The 14,589-nt window shown below is 40.0% G+C and overlaps 3 protein-coding genes across 3 annotated transcripts; all 3 read right to left on the bottom strand.

Moving 5' to 3' along the window:
- Positions 1-1,794: 1,794 nt before the first annotated feature.
- On the bottom strand, positions 1,795-2,131 carry LOC133623811 (histone H4). The gene has a single exon (XM_061987220.2). It carries the CDS (start codon positions 2,129-2,131, stop codon positions 1,820-1,822), a length of 312 nt encoding a protein of 103 aa, XP_061843204.1. The 3' UTR covers positions 1,795-1,819.
- A 7,016-nt stretch (positions 2,132-9,147) lies between these two features.
- On the bottom strand, positions 9,148-9,543 carry LOC133623815 (histone H2B-like). Its single transcript, XM_061987225.2, has one exon. It carries the CDS (start codon positions 9,532-9,534, stop codon positions 9,157-9,159), a length of 378 nt encoding a protein of 125 aa, XP_061843209.1. The 5' UTR covers positions 9,535-9,543; the 3' UTR covers positions 9,148-9,156.
- Positions 9,544-10,627: 1,084 nt separating this feature from the next.
- Positions 10,628-11,059, bottom strand: LOC140679843 (histone H4). The gene has a single exon (XM_072916143.1). It carries the CDS (start codon positions 11,056-11,058, stop codon positions 10,747-10,749), a length of 312 nt encoding a protein of 103 aa, XP_072772244.1. The 5' UTR covers position 11,059; the 3' UTR covers positions 10,628-10,746.
- Positions 11,060-14,589: the final 3,530 nt, after the last annotated feature.

Here is a 14,589-nt window from a genome sequence, read left to right on the forward strand (position 1 = left end):
TTATCGTGGCATGATTTTACCAGTCTGGCCCACTTGGGAATAGATTTTCCTCTATGTCGGGGGTGTCAAACTCATTTTAGATCGGGGGCCAAATGGGGAAGAATATACTCCCAAGTGGGCCGGACAGGTAAAATCACGGCACGATAATTTAAGAATAAAGACAACTTCAGATTGTTTTCTTTGTTTTAAAATAGAACAAGCACATTCTAAAATTGTACAAATCAAAATGTTGTTGGGTTTTTGTTTTTTTACAATTAGCTGTTATGGTTAATAGTATATATATTTTATTTGTCATTATTTATATTTATGAATAAATTATGGGACAATGTTCATCAGTCAACTCATTGTCTTTAATTTTCAATCTATCAAGATAACAGTGTGTTATTTATGTAGTTTGATCATTTTCCTCGACTGATGTACTAACATCGTGTGGTTTATTTTGTACATATGTAGCATCATCTACAAAGATATAAAGAATTGCTTGCGACATCCAGTGGACACATTTAGAACAGCAGTTTCGTTCATTCAAAAATTTCAGGTTCATTTTTACACTCGGCCAACTCATCCCGCGGGCCGGTTAAAACCTGTTCGCAGGCCTGTTAAAACCTGTTCGCAGGCCTGATCCGGCCCTAATCTCTGTGCCCCCTGAGCTAAAACCTACTCAGTGTCCTAGTGGTTAGACCAGTGGTTCTTAACCTTGTTGGAGGTACCGAACCCACCAGTTTCATATGCGCATTCACCGAACCCTTCTTTAGTGAAAAATAAAATGTTTTGTTTTTTTCAAATTCAAGACAAAGTTATATGTTTTTGGTAACACTTTAGTATGGGGAACATATTCTAAGTAACAAAGACTTAATTTAGAATTATTTGGTTAGGGCCAGGGTTAGAGGGTTAGGGTTATAATAAGGCCATGCCAAATAAGGCATTAAAAAGTACTTAATAATGACTAGTTAAGAGCCAATATGTTACTAATTTGCATGTTAATAAGCAACTAATTAATGGTGAATATGTTCCCCATACTAAAGTGTTACCATGTTTTTTTTACTGGTGCACAAAATGAACCGTGCATGAACATCACCTTGTTCAAAGAACAAAACCAACACAGTGCATAAACTCACAACAAATTACACACCTGCAAATCAGTCTGACTTCTGCTGTTGCCGTATCCGTAATATGCCGATAGGGAGAAGTTTTTGTTCACACGATGAGTTGGGTGTGTCTTGACCTCCGCCGAACCCCTGAGCCCGACTCACCGAACCCCTAGGGTTCCATCGAACCCAGGTTAAGAACCACTGGATTAGAGTGTCCGCCCTGAGATCGGTAGGTTGTGAGTTCAAACCCCGGCCGAGTCTTACCAAAGACTATAAAAATGGGACCCATTACCTCTCTGCTTGGCACTCAGCATCAAGGTTTGGAATTGGGGGTTAAATCACCAAAAATTATTGCCGGGCATGGCCACCGCTGCTGCTCACTGCTCCCCTTACCTCCCAGGGATTGAACAAGGGGATGGGTCATAAGCAGAGGACTAATTTCACCACACCTAGTGTGTGTTAGTGACTATCATTGATACTTTAACTTTTAACTTTAATTTAAAATGAGTTCGACACCCCTGAGTTAGGTATATTGCTGACATTTACTGAACTTAAAGTTGTTGGTTTGGTCTTTTGTAAAGATTCCCCGAGGTCAGTCGGAATACCATTTGAACCGCAAAACTCATACATTGTTGTCAGATTTGGAGGATAACGACACTTTTAGTAGTGTGGGTGGTCCTTAAAAGGACCGTTTTCGGTTTGTCTTTACCGGGAGACGAAGTAAACATTTAACCTCCAAAGCCGTACAGAGTGCGTCCCTGCCTCTTTAAGGCATAAACGACATCCATGGCAGTAACGGTCTTCCGCTTGGCGTGTTCGGTGTACGTAACAGCGTCACGAATGACATTCTCCAGGAAGACTTTCAATACTCCGCGAGTCTCTTCGTAAATCAGGCCAGAGATTCGCTTGACGCCACCGCGGCGAGCCAAGCGACGAATTGCAGGTTTAGTGATACCCTGAATGTTGTCTCGCAGGACTTTACGGTGACGCTTGGCGCCTCCTTTGCCCAAACCCTTTCCGCCTTTGCCTCTTCCGGACATGTCGTCTGACTGCAGTGAACTAATGAGATGTGAGCTATGACCTGACAAACGCCGTGCTTATAACATAAATGCGGACCTGAAAGAGGAGAGTTGATGCAATCTTAGCTAGGAGGGGCTTTACTCAGGAGCACTTACTCTTTGTAACAATGGGAGCTACTGTTTAAAAATGAAAAGTTTTTTTTTTTTCCATTTGCTTACATACAATTTTACTAACTGTGTGTCTTTTTTCAAAATGATTTACACACTTTTCCAAACACAACATTCAATCTTCTTGACTCCCAGATTATTTGCAAAAGGACACACTTCAGTCAAAACATATGCCTGTTCATCAAAATAAAGCAAGCATCTGTAAAAATGCAGTTTTATTGTCATCTCACTCACGCAGACTTCAAATGATAAGACACTTTTGGAGTGAGTTACCCAGAAGAGGGTTCCTGGTTCAATCCCCACCTTTTACCAACCTCGTCGTGTCCGTTGTGTCCTTGAGCAAGACACTTCACCCTTGGGTCGTGGTTAGGGCCTTGCACGGCAGCTCCTGCCATCAGTGTGTGAATGTGTGTGTGAATGGGTGAATGTGGCAATAGTGTCAAAGCGCTTTGAGTACCTTGAAGGTAGGAAAGCTCTATACAAGTATAACTCATTCAAATACAAAACGCATTTGTAAAAAAAACTATTTTACTGTAAGAAATCACATGTTTGGGGCATTTTGCCCGACCTTTTTAGCCAACTAAAACTCAGAACACACAATGAGAGGCACAATAGAATAGAATGCCTTTTATTGTCACTATACACAGGTACAATGAGATTAAAAACAACTCCAGTATCAGTGTGACAGTCTATAAATATGCAAAACATAGGAAGGAAAGAAAATAAAAATAGTGCAAAATGAGGTAAGGTGCACAGTCCAGTCCTGAGAACGAATGTTCTGAATGTGTTGTTTAAATATTATACTATATATATATATATATATATATATATATATATATATATATATATATATATATATATATATATATAAATATATATACAGAAGCATTCAGACTGTAGGTGGAAAGTAAAATTTGCACACAAAGGTGCTAAACTATAAAATCAGTGCCTATGAGAGTTCACCGTGGTTATGGCTTTACAAGCATATCTATACTAAACATTTCTTAATCACTGCATCCTTCATTATATTAATTATATCCCAACATAATATATTCCAACAGTATTGATGTTAAAGACTACACTTCTTATATATATATATATATATATATATATAAGAAGTACTTGACTTTCAGTGAATTCTAGCTATAAATATATATATATATATATATATATATATATATATATATATATATATATATATATATATATATATATATATATATATATATATATATATATATATAAATAAAATAAATACTTGAATTTCGGTGTTCATTTATTTACACATATACACACACATAACCCTCATCTAGTCATTGTTGAGTTAAGGGTTGAATTGTCCATCCTTGTTCTATTCTCTGTCACTATTTTTCTAACCATGCTGAACACCCTCTCTGATGATACATTGCTGTGTGGCACGCACAAAAGTGCTTTCATCAAATACATTAGATGGCAGTATTGTCCTGTTTAAGAGTGTCACAACATTGCTGTTTAAGGCAGATGAACTGCTTTACTGTAGACGAAAACATGACTGCTGTTGTTGTGTGTTGTTACCGCGCTGGGAGGACGTTAATGAAACTGCCTAACAATAAACCCACATAAGAAACCAAGAACTCGCCCTCGATCATTCTACAGTTATAATGTGATTGGGCAGGCACGCTGTTTATATTGTGGGAAAGCGGACTCAGGTCCGCATGGAGCTGGAGTAGACGTGGCCTCCAGCTCCGCCTGAATTTCGGGAGATTTTCGGGAGAAAATTTGTCCCGGGAGGATTTCGGGAGAGGCGCTGAATTTCGGGAGTCTCCCGGAAAATCCGGGAGGGTTGGCAAGTATGACTTCACTGCACATGGAATACATCACCATGTTGCTGAATTCTGTGAGTGTTGGGTTTCAGCATCAAGCACTTTGCTCTTTAATAATGTTACCAGGATTCTGTGTAGGTGCAGGCTGGTTAAGATAATGTACATGTCATTGTACGTCTAGTACCGTATTTTTCGCAGTATAAGTCGCACCGGAGTATAAGTCGCACCTGCCGAAAATGCATAATAAAGAAGGAAAAAAACATATATAAGTCGCACTGGAGTATAAGTCGCATTTTTGGGGAAAATTTATTTGATAAAACCCAACACCAAGAATAGACATTTGAAAAGGAATTTAAAATAAATAAAGAATAGTGAACAACAGGCTGATTAAGTGTACGTTATATGAGGCATAAATAACCAACTGAGAACGTGCCTGGTATGTTAATGTAACATATTATGGTAAGAGTCATTCAAATAACTATAACATATAGAACATGCTATACGTTTACCAAACAATCTGTCACTCCTAATCGCTAAATCCCATGAAATCTTATACGTCTAGTCTCTTACGTGAATGAGCTAAATAATATTATTTGATATTTTAGGGTAATGTGTTAATAATTTCACACATAAATCGCTCCTGAGTATAAGTCGCACCCCCTCCCAAACTATGAAAAAAACGGCGACTTATAGTCTGAAAAATACGGTATATCAAAATAAACATTATAGGAGGTGTAATGCCACCAAATCAGCTATTGCTGCTTTTTTCAGGTTTCTGATTAGACAAAATGTGCATGACAGCAGGTGTATGTGTTTGTGTCCTGGGCATGACGTTAAAGTTCATCCGGCAGTAGAGGCTCCTCTATGGGGTCTTGGGGCACTAGGAGGTTAACCCCTTTACTACTGTTACCCCAGGTGGACCTTGGCAAAGGCCTAGTACCTGACTGCCCCCTAGCCAGGGATACGGTGAAGACCTCAACGGCGGAGCAGGCGGAAGACGGTAGATGTAAGACTTACCACAACGGCTGCGATGGCGGAAGAAGGCCCCACCACATCCATATGGGCCCAGTTATGGGGAAATAACAACCCAAGATCTCAACGGTGGAACAGGCAGAGGATGATTGCTAACCCTGTGGAGCGTCACAACGGCTGGGATGGCGGATGAAGGCTGCAGCAGAAAAGGGTCCCCAGTCGTCTTGGACTCCATGCCACTGGACCCTGACCCGGATCTGTCAAGGATCGTGTAGTGACTGTCTGTGCACCAGTCTCCCCACATTAAAAAAGTCACGCACAGGCATCCTCCATAAAGGGATACCCCCCTACCAGGAGGATCGTCATACTCGTTTCGAGTGACCGCCGATGATGTTGTGTTTGTGTGTAGACATAGACAGTTTTGAAACTACACTTGTGTGGATGGAGATTGTTTAAACACCAAATATGTGTTTTTTCAAACTGTCCGTGTTCATGTGGACATGGCATAAATTGGCCCTAGTGTGTGAATGTGAGTGTGGATGTTGTCTGTGTTGGCCCAGCGATGAGGTGACGACTTGTTCAAGGTCACCCAGCCTTCCCCCCAAGTGCAGCTGGGATAGGCTCCAGCACCCCTCTCCCCCCACAACCCTGAGAGGGACAAGCGGTAGAGAATGGCTGGGTGTAAACTGACTAAATCAGACCTGGGCAAATTAAGGCCCGGGGGCCACATGCGGCCCGTTGAGCTTTTCAATCTGGCCCGCCGGACATTCCTAAATAATTGTTTTAGATGTTTAAGATGGAAAGTGTAGCTGCCATTATGATGTGCAGTGATGTTTTCTAATGACCGTAAGTCTTCAACTATACCAAGTCTTCCAATGCTTGGAATATGCATGATATACTAGTTACTATGGTCATCTAATTAGTTACTTTGGTCACTATGAGATATCTCAGATTGTAGGTGGGGTTTTTTTTTTACCCCTCGCGTTCATATTTCACCGTTTGTTGCATTTTGGTTGTGTTTCGGTTGATTGTAAAATATGTTGTCAATATTCAGTGTTTTATCCTCCATAGTTAATATTGTAAATCCCACATTCTTTATTTTCATGTACATTCTGCGTGTCTCATTTACCGTATTTTTCGGATTATAAATCGTACTTTTTTTTCATAGTTTGGTCGGGGGTGTGATTTATACTCAGGAGCGACTTAAGCGTGAAATTATTAACACATTACTGTAAAATATCAAATAATATCATTTAGCTCATTCACGTAAGAGACTAGACGTATAAGATTTCATGGGATTTAGCGATTAGGAGTGACAGATTGTTTGGTAAACGTATATCATGTTCTATATGTTATAGTTATTTGAATGGCTCTTACCATAATATGTTACGTTAACATACCAGGCACGTTCTCAGTTGGTTATTTATGCGTCATATAACGTACACTTATTCAGCCTGTTGTTCACTATTCTTTATTTATTTTAAATTACCTTTCAAATGTCTATTCTTGGTGTTGGGTTTTATCAAATACATTTCCCCAAAAAATGCGACTTATACTCCAGTGCGACTTATATATGTTTTTTCCCTTCTTTATTATGCATTTTCGGCAGGTGCGACTTATACTCCAGTGCGACTTACAGGTAAAAGCCAGTAAATTAGAATATTTTGAAAAACTTGATTTATTTCAGTAATTGCATTCAAAAGGTGTAACTTGTACATTATATTTATTCATTGCACACAGACTGATGCATTCAAATGTTTATTTCATTTCATTTTGATGATTTGAAGTGGCAACAAATGAAAATCCAAAATTTCGTGTGTCACAAAATTAGAATATTACTTAAGGCTAATACAAAAAAGGGATTTTTAGAAATGTTGGCCAACTGAAAAGTATGAAAATGAAAAATATGAGCATGTACAATACTCAATACTTGGTTGGAGCTCCTTTTGCCTCAATTACTGCGTTAATGCGGCGTGGCATGGAGTCGATGAGTTTCTGGCACTGCTCAGGTGTTATGAGAGCCCAGGTTGCTCTGATAGTGGCCTTCAACTCTTCTGCGTTTTTGGGTCTGGCATTCTGCATCTTCCTTTTCACAATACCCCACAGATTTTCTATGGGGCTAAGGTCAGGGGAGTTGGCGGGCCAATTTAGAACAGAAATACCATGGTCCGTAAACCAGGCACGGGTAGATTTTGCGCTGTGTGCAGGCGCCAAGTCCTGTTGGAACTTGAAATCTCCATCTCCATAGAGCAGGTCAGCAGCAGGAAGCATGAAGTGCTCTAAAACTTGCTGGTAGACGGCTGCGTTGACCCTGGATCTCAGGAAACAGAGTGGACTGACACCAGCAGATGACATGGCACCCCAAACCATCACTGATGGTGGAAACTTTACACTAGACTTCAGGCAACGTGGATCCTGTGCCTCTCCTGTCTTCCTCCAGACTCTGGGACCTCGATTTCCAAAGGAAATGCAAAATTTGCATGGTTGGGTGATGGTTTGGGGTGCCATGTCATCTGCTGGTGTCGGTCCACTCTGTTTCCTGAGATCCAGGGTCAACGCAGCCGTCTACCAGCAAGTTTTAGAGCACTTCATGCTTCCTGCTGCTGACCTGCTCTATGGAGATGGAGATTTCAAGTTCCAACAGGACTTGGCGCCTGCACACAGCGCAAAATCTACCCGTGCCTGGTTTACGGACCATGGTATTTCTGTTCTAAATTGGCCCGCCAACTCCCCTGACCTTAGCCCCATAGAAAATCTGTGGGGTATTGTGAAAAGGAAGATGCAGAATGCCAGACCCAAAAACGCAGAAGAGTTGAAGGCCACTATCAGAGCAACCTGGGCTCTCATAACACCTGAGCAGTGCCAGAAACTCATCGACTCCATGCCACGCCGCATTAACGCAGTAATTGAGGCAAAAGGAGCTCCAATCAAGTATTGAGTATTGTACATGCTCATATTTTTCATTTTCATACTTTTCAGTTGGCCAACATTTCTAAAAATCCCTTTTTTGTATTAGCCTTAAGTAATATTCTAATTTTGTGACACACGGAATTTTGGATTTTCATTTGTTGCCACTTCAAATCATCAAAATGAAATGAAATAAACATTTGAATGCATCAGTCTGTGTGCAATGAATAAATATAATATACAAGTTACACCTTTTGAATGCAATTACTGAAATAAATCAAGTTTTTCAAAATATTCTAATTTACTGGCTTTTACCTGTATACTCCGAAAAATACGGTAGTAAAAAAAAATTCAAATTCCATTCTGTTTTTTAAAGCGATCTGTCATAGCGTTTTTAGCTTTCAATCATTATTGTGAGGTTTTGTATTAGTGTTCCTAAAAATAGATATACCGGCCCCCAGACAGTTTTTTTTATCTAACACCAGCTGAGGAATCAGCTGGTGTGATATGTTTGATACTGTCAAATAGTTGCCCAGGCCTGGACTAAATGCAACACAACCGGGTGAGAACCATAATTCCCTTGTGCTCTTGAACGCATCATAATTAAATTAAATTATCCTCTCAACTCCCCCCAAAATGGATTAACTCGCTGGAATAAAAAAAGACAATATAACATACATCCATAAACGTGGACGCATGTGAAAAAGTGCAATATATTTATCTGTACAGTAATCTATTTATTTATATATATTTATGTTTTATATATATATTTATTTATATATGCACCTTATTGTTTTTTTTATCCTGCACTACCATGAGCTTATGCAACGAAATTTCATTCTTATCTGTGCTGTAAAGTTTAAATTTGAATGACAATAAAATGGAAGTCAAAGTCTAAGTCTTATCTTAAGTACATAGAAGCGGTAGAACATTTTATTATCAAGCATGTCATTTACTTAAAGTGCTAGAAATTTAAACTAATGTCACAATTAGATTAACCACTTTAGTATAATAACACTTTAGCGTTTAGTATTGCCAGATAAGTGGAAAAGACCTCTTTCCTAAAATTGTCAATATAATTTTTCATAATAAGTTTGTTATCTATGTAAAACGATACAGCACATGCTGAAACTTTCTCTGTTGAAAATGTGTGTGGCTCTTAAAAGAGCCGTTGGTTGTGTAAATTGAGAGCACAATTTACTTGGAGCTGGTGTACTTGGTGACAGCCTTAGTGCCTTCAGACACAGCGTGCTTAGCCAGCTCACCGGGCAGCAGGAGACGCACGGCAGTCTGGATCTCCCTGGAAGAGATGGTGGATCTCTTGTTGTAGTGAGCCAGACGAGAAGCCTCAGTCGCGATGCGCTCGAAGATGTCGTTGACGAAGGAGTTCATGATGCTCATGGCCTTGGACGAGATGCCGGTGTCGGGGTGGACCTGCTTCAGCACCTTGTACACGTAGATGGCATAGCTCTCCTTCCTGGCCTTTCTCCTCTTTCCTTTGCCCTTGCCGGCAGCCTTGGTGACGGCTTTCTTGGAGCCCTTCTTGGGCGCAGACTTTGCTTGTGGTTCAGGCATTGTGATTAAGGTTCGCTAAGCGATTAATCCCAATGCGCGCCTGTTGTGCTCTTGTAATAATGTCATGCAAATTTGACTGTGACAACGCCGTTTGCTGATTGGCTGTTGTCGTTTTAAACTGGGAGGCGGTCTGAAGAATGCGCGGGATTGCAAAAATTATAGTCACGTGATACCCGTTAAAAATAAATGTGTGGCCGTTTTGCTGTTACATTTTATAATGGAAAGCAATTAAAAAGCCACACAAATGTCGCTTTATGTCATGCACAGTTGTACATAAATGTATACTAGATACTTTTTTTTTTTAACAACAATTTCCATTTCCTACAACTGCATATCTTACAAGACAAACGTTTAAAGGAAAATCTCAGTTTAGTCAAATCAAGTATTCTATATTCACTTTGACATGCATGTATACATTTTACTGTTACCTATTAGTGTATTTTTTTATCTGTAGTATTACAATTCTACAAAGTTTAGATTAGGGAACACTCAAAATAATGATGTCAGAGTCAAATTTCAAATGTGAAAAAGTGCAATATATTTATCTGTACAGTAATCTATTTATTTATATATATTTATTTATTTTATATATATATTTATATATATATTTATTTATTTATTTATATATGCACCTTATTGCTTTTTTTTATCCTGCACTACCATGAGTTTATGTAACGAAATGTTCTTATCTGTGCTGTAAAGTTCAAATTTGAATGACAATAAAAAGGAAGTCTAAATTATTGTAATATGGGAACACCTCCGGAGTTATATACTATAAAACAATATTGGCCAATATTTCAGAATAATCCTTACCAATAGTTATATGTGTAAATTGTAATTATTCTGTTCCACATTTTATTTTGTAACGGTTATTAATTAGTGATGTTCAGATCAATACTGAAATAACAATACCACCGAGTCCAGATTTCTATGCTTTAATATTGATTCTCGATTCAAAATATTGATCATTGTTACACTTAAGTTATTTGAGATAACGTAAAGGGACAAGCGGTAGGAAATGGATGAATATATCAACAAAAGGAACTTTGTAAATTAACTAAATCATTGAGATCTTGTATACATGTAACGCGATTGGTAGTAACTAATTACTCTTCTGCCAAAGTTAGTGACGGTTTGCGGATATTTGCTCTTAATGAGGCAAGTGTTTGGCCCTAAAAAGGGCCGTTGGGGTTTTAGAAGAAGGAGAATAATTTAGCCTCCAAAGCCGTACAGAGTACGTCCTTGTCTCTTGAGGGCATAAACAACATCCATTGCAGTCACAGTCTTCCTCTTGGCGTGTTCGGTGTAAGTGACGGCATCACGGATGACATTCTCCAAGAACACCTTCAACACTCCACGGGTCTCTTCGTAGATCAGGCCGGAGATGCGTTTGACGCCACCACGGCGAGCCAGGCGACGAATTGCTGGTTTGGTGATGCCTTGGATGTTGTCACGTAAGACTTTTCGGTGACGCTTGGCGCCTCCTTTGCCAAGACCTTTGCCGCCTTTGCCTCTTCCAGACATGTTGAAGCGATAGTGAGAATGAGTATGGAGGAAGGCACTGAGCTTGTACTTGTTGCACAACTGCGGACCTAAGAGAGGAGTGTTGACGTATCTGTCTGGGCGCGCCTCCAGTCAGCAGCCCTTCCCACACCGTCACAGGCGACTTCTGAAAAGAAAAATGGGGACATCTATTTTCATGTCTTAAACTATTATAATACCACACAATAAGTAAATGCTTACTCTCGTAAGCCATTTTGATACTTTTTTGCACGTTCAGGTCAGTAAATTTCAGATTTAATTACAGGTCGGTTATAACTTTTTAACGTATGACTGTTCGTACCCGAGGTCCCATACAGCGTATTTATATGACCAAATCCAAACAACCTTTCTTAGTCATGGTGCCACAAAGAAAATTAAACCAGCACAAAAAGTCAACACACATGGTCACACTTAAGACAACAGGCTCACTGAACTTTGTGAATAGTATATATGTATATATAAAAATAAAAAAACCACCCATTACCATAAAAAACATTGAAATTACACCCACTTAAATCCATTGCACGGCATGATGGGGAAAATGCAAAACATTCTCTCCACACTTATCGATGTTTGACTATTAGCTGCTTGATATTTCTGATTGATTACAAAGCTTTAAAGAGGTCGTCACATATATGTAAACACACACATATATATATATATATATATATACATACAATATATACATATATACACACATATATATATATACATATTTACACACACACACATATATATATATATATATATATATATATATATATATATATATATATATATATATATATATATATATATATATATATATACGCATATATGTATATATACATATATATATATATATATATATATATATATATATATATATATATATATATATATATATATATATATATATATATTCAATCCCCACCTAGTACCAACCTCGTCATGTCCGTTGTGTCCTGAGCAAGACACTTCACCCTTGCTCCTGATGGGTGCTGGTTAGCGCCTTGCATGGCAGCTCCCTCCATCAGTGTGTGAATGTGGAAGTGTTGTCAAAGCGCTTTGAGTACCTTGAAGGTAGAAAAGCGCTATACAAGTACAACCCATTTATCATTTATTTATTTATATATATATATACACATATATGTATACATATATATATATATATATATATATATATATATATATATATATATATATATATATATATATATACACACACACACACACACACACAATATACGTGTATATCAGTGACGTGCGGTGAGGTTCATGGCTGGTGAGGCACTGACTTCATCACAGTCAGATTTACAAACATATGAACCCTAAAGAGTATCTTATTCACCATTTGATTGGCAGCAGTTAACGGGTTATGTTTAAAAGCTTATACCAGCATTCTTCCCTGCTTGGCACTCAGCATCAAGGGTTGGAATTGGGGGTTATTAAATCACCAAAAATTATTCCCGGGCGCGGCGCCGCTGCTGCCCACTGCTCCCCTCACCTCCCAGGGGGTGATCAAGGGGATGGGTCAAATGCAGAGGACACATTTCATTACACCTAGTGTGTGTGTGACAATCATTGGTACTTTAACTTAACTTTAACTTTACACATACAAACTGTAGCTCACAAAAAAGCACATTTAATTAAAAAAAAAACGTTATTATGGACTTACCTTTACTTATAAAATAAGTCCATGAGCCGCTGTTGTGCTGGATTAATGCACCCCCTAACGAGAGTGTTATATCAACTAAAGCTCTCACTTAAACTTTCCACGTGCAAGATTGAATCTATTTAAAAAAGTGTAACCGAGGATTTATAAATGTCGCCTATACTGTATGAAACTACAAAATAACAAACACGGAGGCTCCAGTTTACACAAGGACCACTTTATTTACCTTCTTTATATATATATATATATTAGAGATGCGCGGATAGGCAATTATTTCATCCGCAACCGCATCAGAAAGTCGTCAACCATCCGCAATCCACCCGATCTAACATTTGATCAGAACCGCATCCGCCCGCATCCGCCCGTTGTTATATATCTAATATAGACGATGCAAGGCATTAGTGAGGTTATAAAGCTTTTGCCTGTTAAAGAAAGGAGACTGATCCAATGCAGCACAGACATTCGCGTGCCACGCTGTCACGACCCAGACGCACACCAGTGCGCAATCATATGGGAGCCGCGCTGAGCGCACCTCCAAGCGCATCTCGCTGCAGGCGACGGCCGGGTATATGGGCCCGACGCTCCAGCGCCATCCATTTTCAGGGCTAGTTGATTCGGCAGGTGGGTTGTTACACACTCCTTAGCGGGTTCCAACTTCCATGGCCACCGTCCTAGCTGCTGTCTATATCAACCAGGGTGAGCCCCACCCCTTTCGTGAGCGCACTGCGCGCGGAGTGACCCCTGTTACGCGCCCCCGGCAAGGGGGGTGGCGGGCAGGTAAGCTGCGCGGGCGGAGCGCGCGGAGTGACCCCTGTTACGAGCCCCCGGCCACGGGGGTGGCGGGCAGGTAAGCTGCTTACCTGCTGCGCGTGACGCCGGCCGCGGCGAAGGCGGAAGAGGCGGGGTGTCGGTGCGGTGGGCGCGGTGGTGACCCTGGACGTGTGTCGGGCCCTTCTCGCGGATCGCCTCAGCTACGGCTCCCGGTGGGGCCCTCTCGGGGGAGGGGGCCTCGGTCCCGGACCCCGGCGAGGCGTCACTTCTCCGCTCCGTAAAGGTGTCCCATCTCTTTTTTTTTTTTTCTTCTGTTGTGGCATATGCAGCAGGTGCCTGCTCGTTTTTCGTATGTGGGTAACAACATTTAACTATGTATATATATTTCCGAATTGGTTTAACTGCCACCCGCCTGAATCTATTTAAAATCTAATTTTTTTTTAACCACCCGACCCGACCCGACCCGCGGATAAAATCAAATTTTTTTAAATTTCATCCGCCCGATCCGCGGATAATCCGCGGTTGTGCCCGCAAACCGCGCATCTCTAATATATATATATATATATATATATATATATATATACACACACCCACACACATATATGTATACAGGTATATGGGCCAATTTTTTTTAGCCCAATGCAGCCCCCCAGCCAGAAGTTTGGACACCCCTGATGTAGGTCCATGTATGCTAAAATGTCTGAACTACAATTTTGCTTTAGAAAGCAATTGTGTGTAATATCAAATTCAACCCTTTCAATCAGCTATCCGTTTTCTACCGCTTGACTCCCTTGACCTATTTGTCTTCTTTAAAAATAAAACCATGTTCGAGGGCTTGAGCACATTCAAAAATGTAACCCTCTTTGTACACATGGAAATCTTTCAACCATTTAGCCCAGCAGTGTTTCTCAATTCTTTTGTCATGGCCCCTTCTCCTTGGACAAATACATTTTCTTAGGCCCCCCATTATGAATACAATTGCAAACCTGATATTTATCCATTAAAAAACACCATGCCACTGAGCTGAAGACTTGCTTATTGTGTTCTCATGTCCCACCTTTATGCCTCATCATATACTTACATACACT

This window comes from Nerophis lumbriciformis, linkage group LG26, assembly GCF_033978685.3.
Source record: "Nerophis lumbriciformis linkage group LG26, RoL_Nlum_v2.1, whole genome shotgun sequence".
Taxonomy (NCBI): domain Eukaryota; kingdom Metazoa; phylum Chordata; class Actinopteri; order Syngnathiformes; family Syngnathidae; genus Nerophis; species Nerophis lumbriciformis.